This window comes from Hoplias malabaricus, chromosome X2 (assembly GCF_029633855.1).
Source record: "Hoplias malabaricus isolate fHopMal1 chromosome X2, fHopMal1.hap1, whole genome shotgun sequence".
Classification (NCBI taxonomy): Eukaryota; Metazoa; Chordata; class Actinopteri; order Characiformes; family Erythrinidae; genus Hoplias; species Hoplias malabaricus.
This window is the reverse complement of record NC_089819.1, coordinates 36,151,062-36,170,358: the sequence shown is the minus strand read 5'-3', so window position 1 is coordinate 36,170,358 and position 19,297 is coordinate 36,151,062. Positions and strand designations below refer to the sequence as shown.

At 38.5% G+C, this 19,297-nt stretch overlaps 3 protein-coding genes across 5 annotated transcripts; 1 reads left to right on the top strand and 2 right to left on the bottom strand.

Annotated features, from left to right (window-relative positions):
* Window positions 1–2,010: 2,010 nt before the first annotated feature.
* Window positions 2,011–10,175, bottom strand: LOC136676610 (WD repeat domain-containing protein 83). Its single transcript, XM_066653719.1, has 9 exons — window positions 9,871–10,175; window positions 9,228–9,348; window positions 8,482–8,587; window positions 7,743–7,791; window positions 7,468–7,594; window positions 5,468–5,535; window positions 5,260–5,368; window positions 3,090–3,204; window positions 2,011–2,441 (listed from the first exon to the last, which is right to left on the bottom strand). The coding sequence occupies exons 1-9, from the start codon at window positions 9,971–9,973 to the stop codon at window positions 2,280–2,282; spliced, it is 960 nt and encodes a 319-aa protein (XP_066509816.1). The 5' UTR covers window positions 9,974–10,175; the 3' UTR covers window positions 2,011–2,279.
* A 1,484-nt stretch (window positions 10,176–11,659) lies between these two features.
* Window positions 11,660–19,181, bottom strand: LOC136676608 (splicing regulator SDE2-like). 2 transcript variants are annotated; one of them, XM_066653716.1, is made up of 7 exons: window positions 18,924–19,181; window positions 16,425–16,542; window positions 15,886–15,997; window positions 15,420–15,589; window positions 14,339–14,444; window positions 12,802–13,204; window positions 11,660–12,024 (listed from the first exon to the last, which is right to left on the bottom strand). In XM_066653716.1, the coding sequence occupies exons 3-7, from the start codon at window positions 15,984–15,986 to the stop codon at window positions 11,806–11,808; spliced, it is 999 nt and encodes a 332-aa protein (XP_066509813.1). In that variant the 5' UTR covers window positions 15,987–15,997; window positions 16,425–16,542; window positions 18,924–19,181; the 3' UTR covers window positions 11,660–11,805. The 2 variants fall into 2 exon arrangements, with proteins under 2 accessions (XP_066509813.1, XP_066509812.1); XM_066653715.1 differs by lacking the exon at window positions 18,924–19,181 and adding an exon at window positions 17,352–17,783.
* LOC136676612 (small ribosomal subunit protein bS1m-like) lies at window positions 17,490–18,948 on the top strand. 2 transcript variants are annotated; one of them, XM_066653722.1, is made up of 2 exons: window positions 17,490–17,581; window positions 17,849–18,948. In XM_066653722.1, the coding sequence occupies exon 2, from the start codon at window positions 18,161–18,163 to the stop codon at window positions 18,725–18,727; it is 567 nt and encodes a 188-aa protein (XP_066509819.1). In that variant the 5' UTR covers window positions 17,490–17,581; window positions 17,849–18,160; the 3' UTR covers window positions 18,728–18,948. The 2 variants fall into 2 exon arrangements, with proteins under 2 accessions (XP_066509819.1, XP_066509820.1); XM_066653723.1 differs by lacking the exon at window positions 17,490–17,581 and adding an exon at window positions 17,707–17,728.
* Window positions 19,182–19,297: the final 116 nt, after the last annotated feature.

Sequence of the window (19,297 nt, the reverse complement as noted above, 5' to 3'; positions counted from 1 at the left end):
AATATAGAAAAAAACAAAAGATGAGATCCCTTCTGAAGTTCATAATGCTATTCTTCTGTGTTCAACTAGGAGAGGGACACTGGCTACAGACACTACTGGGTAAGCCAAGAGGTCATGAACTTTGAATTCAGATGAGATGAATTTAATAAGTGTCCTTGCTTTAGAACAGACACTGGTAATCTTTATCACTGGCCTGAATGTGCATGATCCCAGATATGTCATACTGTGATTCTGTCAGTACTAAGTCCTGATTTGTAGTTTATGTTTTTGTAGATAATAAACTGAGTATGGCCATGTAATGCTTAATAATCAAACTGAACTGTATTTTATTTTTTAACAATCACCTGCAATGTTATTAATGGTACGACACAAAGGGATAATGTCCCTTATATATATAACCTATTATATATTCTTACAATGTTACACTTAAAGGAACATTAGTATTTTTACCTTGAAAGTACAACTTCAGTATCTGTGTGATGTTTCACTGACCTTTAATATGAAAACAGAGTCTGTCATTGCTACTCTGGGCCCAGTGTTGCAGAAACTGCACTATGTAACTTGTAGAAGGGTGTAGGAAACCACACCCACCCTCCTCTGAATTTAGTACATTGCTATAAAAATAATTTACACTAGAGGGAAACCCCAAGGAGCAAAAAAATTCAACCTTCCTAGTGTTCCTTTAAGGTACAATCCATCCATTTTAAATGCAATGGATTAAAAACAATGATTTACATACCGTTATAATGTATACAATTCAGCTTAGTTACCAATATTTCATGGAACATTGAACATCATTTATATCTGTGGCCTTAGAAATTTTATTTTGACCTGACCTGTCTGTTTCAGCCTTGAGGGACCAAGGAACCCAGCACCCTGTGGAGCTAAGAGAAGGAAGTGGAGAAGAGCAGGGACATCAGGAGGGTGTGGTTCGGTCACGCCGCAGTGCCGATGCACCATGTGGCCTGCGCTCCATCCTGCTGCAGGTGCGAGACCTGGGCCTGGGATACGACTCTGATGAGATGGTGCTGTTCAAATACTGTGTGGGTGCCTGCCCCCGCCTGCCGTCAAACCACGACCTCACACTGGCAAACCTTCAGCAGAGTGGCACACTGCCACACACTAATACAGTGGGGTACCAAACAACCTGCTGCCGCCCCACTCGCCATGAGGACATGGCCTTCCTTGACAATGCCCACCGCTGGCACAAAGTGGAGAAGCTCTCAGCCTCTGCTTGCAGCTGCATGGGCTAATTGGCTGGGGAGGGTCTGTGATTTGTTGACAAAAATCTCCTCAAACCCTTCCTGAATGGGAGACCAAGAGATGATATATTTCACAGACTGGCTCAGACCGTACATAATTTCAGGTTCCAGAGCAAAAGGTTTGTGTATATGCTTGTTGATTGTATTTGATGAAATTATACATGGGTCATAGTTTTGATAAGGCATGCAGTTTGGTCGCTAATAGGAAAATATTTAGCTCCATTGTAAATCTACATTTTCAGAGAAAACTGCCTTTTTGACCAAAACAGCTTTGACTCTGACTTGTTCTCTTTTGCTAGTTTTGCTTTTGAGGACATCAAAACAATCTTAAGCTTGATCACTGTTCTGTGTTGTGATGGCTATACAAATTGTACATTTAATAGGATTGTGCCAGAAACCTTGACCAGTCTTCAGCAAACAAAATTTGCATTTCAGACTCACTCAGGCTGTACATAACATACAGAAATACATTCCATGTTAATAAGCAACATGTATAATGAAACACTGCAGTTGTATTTTCTGATCTGGTTTACTTTGCTAGAATTGTATTTGGTGAGCTAAAGCATTTTGTAAGAATTAAGACAGCCCTAGAAGTAATAATGTATTTATGTACACTAAATTATTTATTTATCTTTTAAAGATTTTTTTATTTATTGTTAAATATTTCATTTCTCTATGCTGTATATTTGTGTACAGATATTATTAAAACCAGAAATCTTTTACATGCTCAAATCGTTGTTGTGATGAATGGGATTATTAATTCCTCAATACTAGGAAACTTGTCATGTGACAAAACATTTGTTTATATAAGTGATGCTTCAAAACTGTGTCCCCAAACGATAAAACTTACAGTAAATTATTTTATGAGGACCACCTGAAAGCTTTTAAAAGCCTGTTTAAACATGTTTATTCAGTCAGTGTAATACAAAGAGTATAACAATATGTGCATTACTGCAAAAATAAATTTACACAAGTTCTTAGGGTAATGAGTCCAGCTCATCTAATGACACTGACTAGTCATTGGTCAGCCATGATATTTTGCTCCTCTGTGTTCTCTGGCTCTGTCCCCCAAACCTGCACACGCCCCTCCATGGAGGTCAACAGCTGGGGCTCTGTCGGATGGAAGGACAAAGACTGGACAACGGCCTTTCCAACAGGCAGCTTCAGAGTGAGTGATCCCTGGAAGCAGAAAGTGCAATATGACTGATTATTTATATTTAACAGTTGCTAAATGTGTCAGGAAAGAAATTATTGAATATGAGTATAAGTCATTTTCTAATTAAAACAGCATACTAACCACAACATTAAAGTATACACTGTAACTGGGAATTGTTTCAAAATTTTTCAAAAAAATAAGTCTTTTTAACTTTTTAAATGTCTTTTACACAGATCTTACTTTACACATTGCACACTGCTATGTGCAATTACATTATTGTTTACTTGTTGAATTTGACACATTAAGGAAAATAACTGTGAAAAGTTATTGCATGTTGTATTTGTATTCTAACTCTGATTTAACAAAGAAAAAATCTGCAGTATAATTTGCAGAAATATTCCTAATTTATGTTTTCCTTGTAGAGGATGTATTAAATGGTGCTGTGTACATTTACTATCCAATATACTTTTAGTAATATTCAGCAAAATTTCCTCAAGGTGCTGGAAAAATATCAGGTGTTCATACTGAGACCCAGCACTGCAAACAGGAGACAAAGTGGTTTGGGCCAAGAAATACAACACAAAACTCTAAACTAGCATCAAATAGGAGGGAATATTTTGGCAAGTAGTTTAGGTTCTATTGCATCACATGTATCAGTAATACTAACGCACCTCCACCAGGTCCCAGCAGTAGACATGGCCATCCTCTGAGCAGCTCAGCACATGAGTGTCTTTGTTGGATAAACAGCAGTCTAATTTATAGTCTTTATTCTTATGCCCAGTGTACCTGCACAGGAGTAGCAAGCATACACAAAGCTAATAAAATTAGCAATCTAATTATACTAAACCTAAATACTAATGAATTTCCTACGGTAATTCTGGTAAACAGTGAATTAAAACTTAGAGACAATGTAAACTCCAGCCACATACACACAACAGTTGTTTTTCTCCTCAAACATACTGTCCCACTTTAAAAAGACACAGAGCTTCTGAATGTAAACAAAGCAGAGAGACATGCAGTTCCCCACAATTGTAGACATTGCCTTTCAGAGTGTGTAGGCATCATCAATATTGACTGGTTAAGGTGGTAAGTAAGTAAGTAAAATTTATTTATACAGCACTTATCACAGACAACAGTCACAAAGTGCTTTACAAACTAGGTAATCCTACATAATCTAAAATGACCAAACATAAGTCTCCACTGAATCAGCAACTCTTAAAAAGTTTGGTAGCGTATTCCATAATTTAGGAGCAACAACCTCAAATGCTCGATCCCCACTGGTCTTCAGTTGGGAACGCAGACAGAGAACAGATTCGAGTTACTTGACCTAAGGGAGCGCACTGATACGTGTGGATGAAGTAGATTGGCTATATAAAAGGGAGCACCATGTAAAGTTCTATAAGAAAGGGTAAGAATTTTAAACTAAATCCTTTGCTCGAAAGGAAGTCAATGCAGAGATATTAATAATGGTGTTATATGAGATCATCTATTTGGCTTAGTAGGCAAACTAGCTGCACCATTCTGTATTGCCTGCAAGCAGTTACGAGCAGACATGCTAAGTAAGGAGAAGGGTGCATTACAATAATCAATGTGAGATTAAATAAAAGCAGGAATAATCATCTCTAGCTCTGCGTTTGAAACTACAGATCTTAACTTACTAATATTTCTCAGATGAGAGAAACAGAACCTTGTCAGCTGTTTAACGTGTGTCAAACAACAAGGACTGGTCAAATATAACACCTAGAGTGGACAGCAGGAGAAAGAAGCCCAAGAGATTTTTTGATCACAGAAGTCACTTTATTAGGAGTAACAATTAGAACCTCTGCCTTATCAACATTTAGCTGTAAGAAATTCTCAATCATTCAGTCCCTGATACCATCCAGACAGTCAATGAGCCTATGTAAATTCTGGATTTCAGTAGGTTTAAATGAAAGATGAAGCTGGATATCATCAGAAAATAAATGCTAAGCAATATTCAAACTATATGATCTGCCCCAAAAGCAGCATGTAAAGTGAAAATAACAACAGCCCCAGAAACGAACCCTGCAGAACACCACAAGACAGTGGAGCAGAGTCAGAGACAACATTTATAACTGTCACAGCAAAGCTTCTCTCAGTTAAGAGAGTACTCAGAGTTTTTGGGAATTATGAAAATGTGCACTAAAAAATCTGGATGGAAAACGGAAAATTAGAAAAAACAACCAAATATTGCCAAAAGAGATTCACGCTCAAACGAGGTAGAAAATGCAGAATATGGCTAAAGCACAAATGCGCAAAAGGCTGATGAAAGAGCATTTCTCAAATAAATGATGACGTTTCAGCTGGTTTATAAATACTGCGCATGCAACAAAGGGAGCGCCAGAGCCCCATACTGATCCTGTGACCATGGGCTTTTAATGGACTCCCCCAAACTCTCCTTCCTCTTCTCTCCTCTATGAATTTGATGACTTTGTTCTCACACCAGCATCCAAGCTTCTTATTTTAAAGCATGTGTGGAATATAGTTAGACACACAGCAGCACTGAGCAAAAGTCAGAGACACAGCATTTTCCACTCAAAATATTAAGAACAAGTTCTGTGCCACAGAAATGACACAGACACACAACCAAAAAATACTAAATCAAGCTTTTTGATATAAAGTGTGATTTTGACATAAACAACCCACTCAGAGATCTCTCCTTCTTCATTTCTATGACATCCCTGATCACTGTGCCTAAGTCATCTGAAGGACTTATTTTGATTCTGTCGATATTCTTACTCAAAACATAGGCGAACGTTTTGGATAGAAACCCACCTAAAGAAAAAGATAAAGAGAGAGTAAAAGAGTGTTTGGCTGACTTACTCTCCCAACATCTCTCCTGTGTTTTTGTCAAGAAGACGCACTGTGGCGTCCAGACTGGAGCTCAAAGAACATTGGCCATCCTGACTGAAACACACACACGTGATCGGACCTGCATCACACCATAAAGACAAAGACAGAGAAACAAATTAAGGATGATCCAAACCTGCTGTGAGCAGTAAGGTGCACATTTATTATCAGAAACACTCACTGCTGATAAAGTCCACATGCAGCTGACCCATTCGTAGATCATAGCGTCTCAGTCTGCCATCTACAGAACTAACAAACATACAGAGAATATATTCACATCTCAACACCAGAATAGTCCTACTTTAAAACTATGCTAACACATTAAAGGCCATATTCATACAGTATATTAAATCATTTGTAACACAGCTGGTATACTTATTGCTAACACAGGTTGTAGATTATACACACTGAGGTTGTATGAACTCAAAGTAAATTTAACTTCAATTAATTTCAACCACATGCAGTATGCACAGTACACAGGACCAAAGTTCTCAAGGACCAAGGTTCTACAAAAAACAACTCATAAAAGACTAAATGTCACATCCTGGCCCAATCTTGTTTGTTTTCCCCCGCCATGTGGCTCTGTCTGTCTGTTATTGTCCATGTCTCTGCCTTTGTCCTGCCTTTGTCATTTACCCTTGTTATCTGTGTCAGGTGTGTCTTGTTTGTTCATGTATTTAAGTTCCGTTGTTGTCACTTCCTGTTATCGGTCATTTGTTTGATTTGTTTATTGTATTGTTTTGTGTTGTTCTCTTACTCGTTTCATGCCCCAGTCCTGTAGTGTTGTTTCGTGCTCTTTTGCTATGTTCTAAGTCGTGTTTTTCCATATTCCTACTCGTTTTGTTTCCAGTTCCTCGTTTGGTGTTTTCCCTCTAGTTCGTTTGTGTATGTTTTGTTATTTCATTAATAAATTATCTGTGTTGTACCGTGTGCGTCCACCTCCGTTAGTCCGCCCTTCACGTCCCCCTGACATTAAATGTCTGTCCCAAAGCCTAGTGAACTGCCTAAGTAGGTACTGACTACATAGACAGCTGTTTAAGTAGGCAGCATTCTAATGGCCTTCTGTCCTCATGAGGCAGATTATAGAGACGCTCTAGTTAGAGAGCGATTGGTTCACGGCTTGTTCCCATGCACAGCACAAAACCGGTTACCTCAGCAACTAGTTACCTTACCTCAGTGACTAGAGAGGTCTCAGTGTTTCAGTGCAGTGGATTCTATTCTTCCTGCTTTTATCATGATTTTAATTATTTTTGCTCTGGTAGAAGAGTGAAATGGACAGAGGTGGTTCTTGTGTTGCATCATGGGATTACCTTCATGGCAAAAAAAAAGGGTTCCATGCTGCCTTAAAATCTGCCAAAGATATTTAGGAGAGAGCATAATGAGGTATCTAAAAAAAGACAACCTATGTGTTGGGAGCGCACACAGTGTGGCGTAAAATGCTCTCTAGTTAGACAGCTCACTAGGATTTGGAACACTCTCTAAGTGCAAAAGTGCAATATGTGTAACAATGCAAGACATGTACAGTAACAATAAAAAAAAAAAATATTAGGGAGGGGAGACAGTATGATGACAGTATTACTAGGCCATAGAACTGATGAATTATTTTAAACAGTTGATGAATGGGCCAGTCAGAAATGACTGGATATGAACATAGAAGCATTAATTATTTTTTTTTTTAAATAAAAGCTTTGGACAATAGCACACAGAAAATTCTCCAGTGTCAAATCCACACTATTAGTGTTAACTTAACACTGAGAGTGTTAAATTATTACACTTACAGTGTTAATTTAACACTAATAGTGTTGATTTAGCACTAGTGAATTTGCTGTGCATATGAGACTCTGGAGCAACAGCACATAAGTATATATTCCCTGAGCATTGGGCTGTATAGTAGTTGAATTATGTTCTCTACATGGATAAAGCATAATAACATTTTATTGGGCTGAATTAGACAGTTGTTTGTTAAGAGTTATATTTAATGATTCAGAACTAATTCAGAATTATTCCTCATCAATCAGCGCTGAACCATATTAATGTTCATGTGGCTGAATAAACAAAATCTAGAGAACATTCCAACATCTAATGTAAAAGCCTTTTCAAAAGAGCAGAGAATGATACTGCTGTACATATATATGTGTGTGTTTGTGTGTGTATGATAAGTAATACAAGTTTATTCCTCACCCAGTCAGCAGTTCATGTTCAACAACATTCAGACTGCTGACACCATCCCGTGCTTCATCCAGGACCTGAATAGGCTCCATCCTCCTGGATCGTGTGTCCCAGCAACGCACCGTACCATCTATAGAGCCTGAAACAACACATGAAAAATAGCAACTATACACATGCAAGAAAGTCAGTTGTTTCTCAATTGGATACCATAGCAATGTCCAAAGGTGTGAAAAAATAATTAAAGCTGGACACATTTAGAAAGAGGACTGATCACAGGGGAGACTCACCTGAGAGCATCACTGTAGCTTCTTCATTGAATTTCACACTGTTCACTCTCTACATAAGAAAAACAAATGATTCAATATGAGAAAATACAGACGTAGGCCACACTACACAACAAATGTTATTGTTTTGCTACACATATAATTATTTTCAAAGTTAGGTTTGTAATAATTAATGTTTAATTCAGATCTTCAGTTTGTTTTAATATTCATTCATTCATTCATTCATTATCTGTAACCGCTTATCCAATTCAGGGTCCCGGTGGGTCCAGAGCCTACCTGGAATCATTGGGCACAAGGCGGGAGTACACCCTGGAGGGGGCGCCAGTCCTTCACAGGGCAACACAGACACACACACGTTCACTCACACCTACGGACACTTTTGAGTCACCAATCCACCTACCAACGTGTGTTTTTGGACTGTGGGAGGAAACCGGACACGGGGAGAACACACCAACTCCTCACAGACAGTCACCCGGAGTGGGAATCGAACCCACAACCTCCAGGTCCCTGGAGCTGTGTGACTGCGACACTACCTGCTGCGCACACAGCATATTATGAACTGATAATATCATCACAAATTTCTGCTAACAAAACCCCACTTTACAGCTCAACAAAACTCAAGGACACAACTTCTCATTCACTTTATCTAAAAGATTAAATTTGCAATACTTTGCATTAATAGTATTGTGCTGAGAGTCGGAAACTGAAGGAAGGCCAAAGTACACTAGTAGACTCTTCCTACCCCTGCGTGTCCGCGAAGTTTGCGTGTGACCTGCCCAGTCGCAACATCCCACAGGATCACAGTCTTGTCTGAGCTGCAGGAGCACAGCTGGCTGTTATCATATGAGCTGGAAGAACAGAAGAGCCAACCATTAAATCTTTAAAATAAAAGTAGGTCTAGATAAATATACTATACTTTTAAAAGTATATGAAGAAAGGCTCATCCAATATTTCTTACAAAATGAATGGGCTTAACAATGTGTCACTCTTAGCAGCAGTAACAGCTTCTACATATCTTCGGGATGCTTTAAACTAAATGTTGGAACATTTCTTTAAGGATTTGATTGCATTTAGACACAAGACTTTTTAACATTATATACACACAAACATTCTTGAGATCAGGGGCTGGATGCTGGACGATTAGTTCTGGAATATACTTCCACTGCAGCTCATTATTAAAGTATTGGTTGGAGCTCTATAACTGCAAAGAACACAGTTCTGTCTTCAAAATTTACTTGTCCCCATGTTGACATTGGGCACACATTATAATAGCTTAACTGTCTCATATAGAAAGCTATATATGATATATGATACTACTGCACTAGTACCAAAACTTTTTTTTTTTTTTTTGCTACTTTATAAACAAATATAACAAACACTCCAAGAAAAGCAATGAGAACGGCTCATGAGTATAGAATTTTATTCGTATTTCTTATTGTTATTATTTTATTTTTTTAAACAAACAGAATGGATTCAGAAAGTATGTACCCATCAACATCCAACACTTCATAGCCATGGCCAGTGTAGGTTTTTAACAGCGTGCCTCTGCTCACACTCCACAACTTCAGGCTTTTGTCACTGCCACAAGTCAGAAAGTAGTTGCCATCAGCTGAAAAGTAAAGTTTTTTTTTGTTAGAATATTGACTTGTACTGAGTGCTTAGGTAGGTACTGTTTCTCAGTTATATTTAAATATAAGTCACCCACAGCTTATATCATATTACTAGTTCCAATTGCTTAGTTACTAGAACTTCAAATTCTGACAGGGTAAATTAAACATGGTACAGGCAAGTGCAGTTTTAAAAGACTTGCTCAAGGACTCTTACTGGCAGTATGTTCCTGCCTAAGCTGGGAACTGGACCCTAGTCTGCAATTATTTTTTTTATATTACATTGCAGAGAATATACTTAAACATTTGGAAAGCGATAAATGTGCCAAGGATTACTGTATTCATCACTAACGAAAATCGTTAATATTAACAAAATCAACAGTTCTAGCATTTTTAGCTTATAGTCTCAAATACTGTGGGCCATTTAAAACAAAGTCGACTCATATTTGAGAAAAGGAGATTTTATTAAGTGAACTTTTTCTCTAGGAAGATATTTGAACCATAGAGGTCTTTGTGGTGTTTACCGTTAAACCGCACTGCCCTCACGGCGCCCTGCTGACACTCTACCGTCCGGAGCACAACCCGGGGGAGTTGGGGTGGCTGCGGCCGCGGAGCCGGGAAAGACATGGGGTTGAAAGCACGCAAATAACCGGCTGTTTCTGTTTGCACTGCACTTTAGACACGTTCGAATAAAAACGTTTTATCGACACTTAGTTTACTCTCGTTTCAGCTACTATTTAAATCTCTGAAATACACAAAAATAACGCTTTAAAATTCCAAAAAATACTGTCCTGGGATGTCACTTCATACTTTCAACGGCCATTTTGAAAATGACTTTAGACAAGTCTTATTTTAGTCTTTACTGACCTCTGCTGACGCGGAGGATAAACCAGACAGAACTCATCTACGGTTTTGACAGAGTTTTATATTATTGCTGTAAGGTAACTTATTAAGCAACCAATACAATGGAAAATATGTTTACTATCATTTTAACATGTCAAGGTTTATTTATTAACTTTTTAAATGCATTCTAGAAGACGTATCCTGAGCAAAATAATCAGGCATAAGTGGCATGGCTGAGAATTTCAGCACACTGCGGTGTTACGAAAACAGACTTGAAGAGGTAAATTCAGATGACCAACATTTCTTAAATCACAAATATGAATACAAATCAACTTACAGGGTGGGATTTTCAAGCTGAGTCATTTTGCAAATAAAATAATTACAAGATAAACACACATGAATATCACCAGAATGTAATTAAACTGATTTTTTTTAAATGAATGCAGTCTTTCTGAGTTGGGGGCATGTATGTCATGGTGCAAAAACTCTAAAAAGGGGAAAGGTGTAGGCACCTTTTGTTCCCCAATCAAACGCCAATTGAATGATTTTAATGTTTTTCACAAAACTCTTTGAAATTTAAATTCAAAACTCTAATTATGAATGTGTGAGGAGGGCTTGAAGACAGCACAAGTGGCAGCAGGGACTGATTACACACACACACACACATTATATATATATATATATATTTATAAACCGACACATTTTATGATGTAGGCCGAAATTGAGCTTCCCCTCCTTGAAAGACCAGCATCCGCCACTGAGATATATATATATATATATCAATGAGCAAATCAGCGACCCTTTTGGTGTAAAGATCTGTGGCACAAGTATGTAATAATTGACACAAGTATGATGAGGTACCATGTGTTACTTGTGAGACACATTCATTATTATGGTGTTCTGTCTGGTATTATTTGCATTAAGCAGCATAAAAATTCTTCCATATGATTAAAACTGGTGTCCAAATAGTTGAACCTGATTTTCTATTTGCTTTCCTGGATGTTGCCTAATCTAGTAACAATCCAAAGCTACATACCAGTAAATTTTCTTAGTGAGGCTTTGAGCTACAGAGCAGGTGAAATTCAAGAACTGCTTTTCAATTATTCAGATGCAGCAAGAGGTTGAGAAAAACTTGAGTATATAATGTATAGATAAAATATATATTAATTCTGCAGTGGCAAGATAACTGTCAGGTACACAAACTACTACTAGAATCACACTCTACTCTCTTTACTCCACAGAATTTTTATATAATAAAAAACCTCCACAAACTTCCTAGAAATGTGCATTTTTACTTTACTAAATGAAATGTACAAAAGAAAGAAAAATCCACACACATCTAATCCAGCTAACATTTACTGAATATTTTATTTACTGACTGACTATACCCCTTTAATCAAGCAAGATTTAAGCAAGATTCCCTTTGGAATGCGGAATGAATTCACCATTCATTATGAATTTATTTTAATATTTTTATTATAAAATTATGACTATTGCATGAAATACAAAAACCCTTTCTTATGGGATATTTAAGAGGCCTACATTAAACTATATGTGAAGAACCACATGATACATCACCACATAACAGAAGTGAGGCTTAAAATAGTCAGTTCTTGCTATTTTTTCTTGCCCTTGCTGGGTTTGGCCAAGAATGCAGGATCAATCTGTTCTGGATTCAGGCCTCTGACTGAGAAGAGACGAGCAGCTCGTTCCTGTAGAGTTCCTCCACATTTCATCCCCCTCTGCAGGAGTTCAGCCTTAAGACGCTCCAAACCTAGCACCTCCAGATCCTCCACACAATTCACAGAAAGCAGATTCAAGTCTCCCTCTGTTTGCTGTGAGAAGGATAGCGAAAAAGAGGAGAGAAATAAAAATAGAATGAGAGAATGTAACCATCAGTAAAAATGTTACACACACGCGCCGTAAAAGCCTACACCTAAAAGCTTAAATTATATGTTGATTTTCCCTGCCCCAAAATATGTCTGACATCTGAAATTTGCTACTTTAGATTTGCACTGGAGCTACAGGAGCAATAAGGGATGCTTATGCCTTACTACACACACTATAGATCCAAACTTTGAAGACACATGTATAATTGGTGTATAAGATAAGGTGCATCCATTGCTGACGCAGACATTTAGTTGTACAATTGCTGGAAAAACTACACAAGGCAAGCTTTAGCTAAAATGGTATAAAGCCCCAACCATCATTTGGATGTGAAGCAAAGGAACAGTGTTCACTGGAGTAAAGGAGCATCATCCAATATTATTTGAATGAGATTAAGTGGTCTTTGTGATTCAGCAAAAAACAACCAACATCAACACCTGACCTCATTAAATGTTTGTGGCTGAATGGCATCCAGTCATCACAGCAATGTTCCAAAATATAGTGTCAAGTTACCTACTATCAGAGCAGCACATTTCTCTTTCCTTTTGTCCATATAGTGTATATTAGCCTCACATAGCTCCAATGCAACACTGAAAATGCAGTCACTGGTTAAGCACAAATTTATTTAAATAAAAAAAAATTAAATTACCAACTTGACAAACAACAATCTATTGGCTAATTGTCTACAAAAAACACAGACTGTGTGTAATATAAGGTGATTTTACCACTGTTTCTATTGGTTGTTTAACTATGTTGTCAGCTGGACAGCTTTGGCTCTCTCCCATGTCCTCTGTCTTTGTGACAATGGACTTCTCAGTTTCCTGTCCATTGCTATTGTTCTGGGTGTTTGCTTCAACTGTGGGTTGTTCTTCCTCTGCTTCTTTTTCCTCGCTATGCTGGGGCAAGCAGGGTGCTGGGCTACTACTGGAACTGCTGCAGCTTGGCTGTGCCTGAACCTCAGACATCTCACTCTCTCTGCTGGTAACTGCTGGTACAACAGCTGGCTGAGTGCAACAGGAAGCCCCAGAGGTGCAGGCTGAGGCTGAAGAGAAGAAACAAGCCTGAACTTCACCTTCATCACTGTCTGTATCTGAACTGTCCATGTTGTCCAGGCCCTCGAGACCAGTCCTGGGGGATTCCGAAATATTACATTAGCTGTTGCAATATTTGTCTCAATCTAACAGGACCAAACTATTCACACTGATCAAGATTCACATAATTTCTCAAACATTTGTTTCTGCTCAAGTCAGAATTATTACTACTACTACTACTATTAACATCCATTTTTATCATCATCTTTAAAAAATTTTAATCTGGCCAAGACAAGCTGACAACAAATATACTTTATATCAATTAGAACGTTGTAAGACCAATCACTTTAAGATGTTGTCTGAAAGCATTTTTACATTGATACAAGTTCTGAAGTGCTATTTTCTTTTGTGCATGTATGTTTATAATGTGATGACTGCAGTCACTGTGTTTTTCCAGCTCTTTATCCACACAACCACACACTTGAAGGATAGATATGTGAAAATCGAAATCTCTATACTGAACTGTTTAAAAATCAGATAATGACTAATTTGGGGCGGCATGGTGGTGCAGAAGGTAGTGTCGCAGTCACACAGCTCCAGGGGCCTGGAGGTTGTGGGTTCAATTCCCGCTCCAGGTGACTGTCTGTGAGGAGTTGGTGTGTTGTCCGCCAGGTGCTCTGCTTTCTTCCCACAGTCCAAAAATACAGGTTTGTAGATGGATTGGTGACTCAAAAGTGTCTGTAGGTGTGAGTGAATGTGTGTATGTGTGTGTCTGCGTTGCCCTGTGAAGGACTGGCACCCCCTCCAGGGTGTATTCCCGCCTTGTGCCCAATGATTCCAGGTAGGCTCTGGACCCACTGCGACCCTGAACTGGATACGCGGTTACAGATAATGAATGAATAATGACTAATTTGATCAATATTGTAGAATGTCATGTAGAATAACTACTGAAATCTAACAATGAATATATTATTGGTGTGTACATTAACACTCACTTGTGCCACAAGATAGCTTAACAGGCACTATTATTATGTAACAGCTATTTACTTTATCAATTTGATAGCGGTCATGTTCAGACAAAAATTGGTGAGGATCAGATCATAAACCTGATGGATCAGACTTTGTTCTGGAATGCTTTTGATTAAAAGAATCTCTTCAATAAAAAAAACTGCTGGATGATAAAACTTCATGAACATACTTCAATACCATGAATAATTACATATTTATTTACCAGAAGCATTTTTTCTTTGTAGGTGAATTTTCACTTTTCTTTGCTGGACGTTTGCGACTAGGTCCTTCCTCAGCCTGCACCAGTCCACTGGAGGATGCCTGCATACCTGTAACAAAAGAACCCAGTTTTAGTTCTGCCCTTCTATATCGGGTGCATTTTTGGAAAATAGGGGATTAGGGAAGGGCTCAAAGTATATTTAGATATTAATTTTATCTCCTTTAAAATTAATAATAATAAAAAAAGAGACTGCAATAAAGAAAGTACATCACTATACTATCACTATTATCAGCTTGAAATGTGTTTACATTTTACTGATTATGTGTAGTGAGCAAGCCCAAAATGGAGTATTTCTTTTACCGATCTTTCAGTCCAGCTTTGGTCACTCCTGGTTTGCAAGGTGACACAAACTACACATCTCTAGTAGTGATTACACCAAAATTATTATTCTAGACAGAATAGACAGAAGTTACATTCTGGCCTTGTAATAATTACTACATTTTGTGTGACTTAAAACTAGGTATATCCCTCGTTTCCAATGTAATGCAGGACTGTCATGATGCAATGTCAAGGATCTGTATTGGGGCCAATAAAATAATTTTATAAATGATCCGTATCTGCTTTGATGACAAGTCAGTGATGACACAGGTGTAATAAAAAGGCTGGACACTGCTAAAACGTCCACAATATGAAAAGTGTTAAATTGGAGAACAAAACTAGTCCAACAGCACTTTCATTTTGAGAGTTCTAGTTTTACTAATGCAATTATGCACTAAGATGAACACAAGTAATTTGTAGAAACTCTGTTTACTTTGATATTTTGTAAAAGTATTTTGTATCTTGGATGGAGGCATTTTTTTTTCTTAATGCAGTGCAGAGATATTTTGTTGTCAATCATTGGATTGGTTTTAATAACTAATGTACTTAAAGTGTGCACACTGCAACAGTTTTTTTTTTAGAATATAGGCAATCAATATTGGAACATACTCAATATTAAATGACTCAGATCTGGATCAGGGGCAAAACCACTTGATCAGGAACTCCTATGTGTAACTGGAACTTAATGTAGACTACAGAAACAAACCTTTCAATACAGAATCCTCCAATCTTTCAGAGAGGTCATGGCACTGCTGTTCATAGTCTGCATCTGTGAAATAATGTTTGGGTTCAGCCAGTTTCCTCTGAATGCGCTCCAAGCGCCGCTGCTCCTTCTCTGCTTCTCGCTCTGCCTGCTTCTTTAGCCAATCTGCCATCCTGCCCAAATACAAACACAAAAACAAAACATTACTGTATGGCTTCAGCCATCACCAACTTTAAGCTCCTACTTTCATTTTCAAATGCATTCCTAAAATGTTTTTAAAAAATTAACATCCCCAGTTGTATATAATGTTATACTAATATACCAGTGAGAAAAAGATCATATTCTATATACTAAACCTAAAACTATTTAGACTTCATATATTACATGCCCCTGGAATAAGATGCTATCCCATATTACCCCATATTAAAACAAGAGCTTAGAGAAAGCCATAAAGATATTATGCACTTACTCTTTTTCATGATTGACATCTCGAAGTCTCCGGCCACTCAGATCCCTACAAGCCTCGCGGTTGGTGGTCTTCTCAATCTGAGCCCCAAGAGCCCTCAGCATAGAGCCAAAACCTGTCACAGGGACAGAAAATCAGCAAAGTGAGCAGAGAAATATTAAAAAGGAGCAATAATTAATTTATAACACCAAAAAGAAGCACAAAATATTTAAGTGATTAATTTTTACATGTATATTAACTCTAAAGTAAAGCTCACATAATATATGAATATATAAAAATACATAAAACACATTTTGTAGACCCTGAATGAAGGGTCCCAGACTTTGGAATGAAAGTGTTTAATCAAATAAGTGTTTAGTATGATATCTCTGTCACATCCAGGTTTATGATTTCAGAGCACATAGTGTTTGGTTGTTTCTGACGGGTCAATGGTGTTAAGAAATATTAAAATATTAAAAACTGCAGCTCTTGCAAACAGGGACTTCAATAAAATGATTTTACTTTAACAATGAAGTGAAAACTATGTTATAAGTGTACATTACCCCCTTTGCCACCACAAAGACGAGGCTCCACACGATACAGAGCTCCAGCCTGGAGTTCATAATCGTCATTTTGTATATGTCCATTGTTCTTCACATAGAAATCTGAGGACAGGAAACCCTAAAAGAAAACCGAAAATGACTTGTTTAGGGTGGCAACTACTATCCACACTGTTCTAAAAGGTATTCTTAAAAAAAAGTAAGTACCCCTAGTTGATGCCTAGCACCGGATATTGTGATATTAGGGCCATGTGCAGCTGTTCAGTATTTAGTGCTTTAGTGTCCCCTTGTCACTAGAGCTGGACAATAATTCAATATCTATAAATATCACAATATAAAATGTTTAAATACACATTTACAGCATCTGTCACTGACTGATGTTCATTACAAGGTGCTGCCATTGGTTCAGTGCACTCAATTTTAATGTTAGTTTAAAAATATTTATATTGACAAAGGAAAGAAGTTTTTGTTTGATAGTTGTGTCACGTTACTTTGAGTTCTTGTTAGTTTTTCTGTGGCTTTTTTTTCCATGTTGATATCGGAATGCATTGACCGAAATTAAGAAATATATTGTGATATAAATTTCACATTGTCCAGCTCTACTTGCCTCATTCTGTTGGCAATAGGTGAACGACGGGTGTACCTTTGTACCTTATTTGCGGAAGACGAATTTTCCTTTCTTTGCTGCTGAAACTGCCCTTATTCGAATTTTTCGATCCACATTAAATGATGAAACGGATAGCTAACGTACACTTAAAGTGGAACAGGAAACAACGAATAAGAACCAACAGCATCAGCGTCCCTAGATTTCCTCAGAAATTTTACGGTAAAAATATCATTTAAAATTTTTCAGAAAATTACAACTCCTTATAATGTGACACCGAATCAAGCACAGAGAAAATACTTATAAAGTGACAAAATGTTACTTACGTCTTTAGAGGACAGTAGTCCTATTAGCTCCCTGACCGTGGAGCCGTGTTCCATAGTAAGGTTAACAAACCGAAAAGAGGGAGAAACCACTATAATATCCATGTTCTTTATTGTTTAGTCGAAGTCCAAATTCACACCGTCTGCATTCAGCGACGTTTACACAACGCATACGCGCGTCACTACGGTAGCCGAAGAGCAAAGGGACCGTTTAATGCGAAAGCGAAAAGCAGGTAGGCTCTGTTCTAATTCTTGCGCTAAGGTCCTCTTTAAATATACTTTCGTGACGCTGTCCATTGAAAAATATGTGATCTGTCCCAATTCTTGGCGAATACCAGCTACTTATTAGAACCCTTCTTTTTCAAATACAAAACGCCAAGGTAGTTTCTTCGAGGAAGAATATAAAAATTTACATCACCTGTAATTCAATATTATTAGTATTTTGGTTGTTTTAATACATTTTACCATGCTTTTTTGTACTTTTTGTCTGAAAACTACAGAAGAAACCTGGCAGCCCTGATTGGAAGCTACAGAAGCAAATTAGCAAACCTGACAGGAAACTCCAAGCTGGCAATTTTGTAGTTTGAATGATATAAACGGATAGTGCCAAGTGGGCAAAGAATTTATGTGTGTGTTTAGTTTTATTGTGACTGGACAACACACATGCACTCATAACAAATTAGCCAAAACTCTTGCTTAAAGAATGGCGTAATCTGTACTGTACTATAGGTGGCAGTAATAGCCCCGTGCTTCGGGAGGGTGACTCCGCTGACGAAGACCTAGTGGTTCAACGGTTTGCTTTAAAGAGCAGCATGGCGTGTTTTTGTCACAAGGTTGTGAGTGCAGTACGACACCGACTTTTTATAAACGCCTTTAAGCCTACGACTTTAACGCCGCGGAGATCCTGCAACTCCGAGTCGGGAGAAACACAAGAGAAGCCGCCACCACCGAGGACAGGATTCGCCGCTGCGTATGAGCAGCACTCGGAGCTGGATCTCCAGCAGGAATCCCTGACCCGACACCGCCCCCGGTCTTCCGCCGTGCCACGAGGCTCCTCTCCCGGATCCACCGACTCCTTTGCCGCACTGCTGCGCCGCTCGCCTCTCATGCAGATGGGCCCAGCAGAGGACAAAATCGTGATCGGTCGGATAGTGCGTGTGGTAGGGGACGATCTGTACATCGATTTCGGCGGGAAGTTTCCGTGCGTGTGCCGGCGGCCCGCGACGGACGGAGTGCGGTTCCGACGCGGCAGCAGCGTCAGGCTCCGGCTCCGGGACCTGGAGCTCAGCGCGCGCTTCCTGGGCTCCGCCGTCGACACCACGCTGCTGGAGGCGGACGCGATGCTGCTGGGGCTTGTGGAAGAAAAAGCCAAGGAATAGCGACGCTCTCTAACTGATAATATGCTGCAGGAACATGTGAACAAATAGGGGCCCAAGCATTCTTGGACAGATAAGCCAAGTCTATTTTGCTTAAATAAATAAATAAATAAATAAATAAATAACTTTTTGTTGTTGTAGCAGAACAAGTGGAATCAACGTCACACGTTTCCATTCAGTTTTAAGTTTGAGCCATTACCTTGTGTGACTACCTGTAAGGAGTTTGGTGTGTTCTCCCTGTGTCAGTATGGGTTTCTTCTGGGTGCTCTGATTTCATCCCACAGTCCAGAAACACATGTTGGAGGATTGGCTACTCATTTGTGTGAGTGACTGGGGAGTATGTGATGCCCAATGATGGACTGATACCACGCATAGGGTGTGCTCCTGTCTTCCTGTTTTGTGCACAGTAATTCTGTGTGGGATCCAGCTACACTACGACCCTGGGCTGGATATGATCTTATAGACAATGAATGTTTGTTAGATTGGACTAACATATACAAAACACATCAGTGCCATGTTATGATTAATATCAACTTTATTAGGAAAATAATTGTTTCATCAGCTGTTATTTTT

Coding starts and splice junctions, on each gene's coding strand:
- LOC136676608 (XM_066653715.1), bottom strand. CDS start 17,453: ATGGATATTATAGTGGTTTCTCCCTCTTTTCGGTTTGTTAACCTTACT. Junction 13,205..14,338: donor ACAAAGAAAAAATGCTTCTG/GTAAATAAATAT, acceptor GGAATCCCCCAG/GACTGGTCTCGAGGGCCTGG. Junction 12,025..12,801: donor AACAACCAATAGAAACAGTG/GTAAAATCACCT, acceptor TCCTTCTCACAG/CAAACAGAGGGAGACTTGAA.
- LOC136676610 (XM_066653719.1), bottom strand. CDS start 9,973: ATGTCTTTCCCGGCTCCGCGGCCGCAGCCACCCCAACTCCCCCGGGTT. Junction 7,792..8,481: donor AACTTCGCGGACACGCAGGG/GTAGGAAGAGTC, acceptor TTTCTTATGTAG/AGAGTGAACAGTGTGAAATT. Junction 2,442..3,089: donor ACTGCTGGGACCTGGTGGAG/GTGCGTTAGTAT, acceptor TTCTGCTTCCAG/GGATCACTCACTCTGAAGCT.
- LOC136676612 (XM_066653722.1), top strand. CDS start 18,161: ATGGCGTGTTTTTGTCACAAGGTTGTGAGTGCAGTACGACACCGACTT.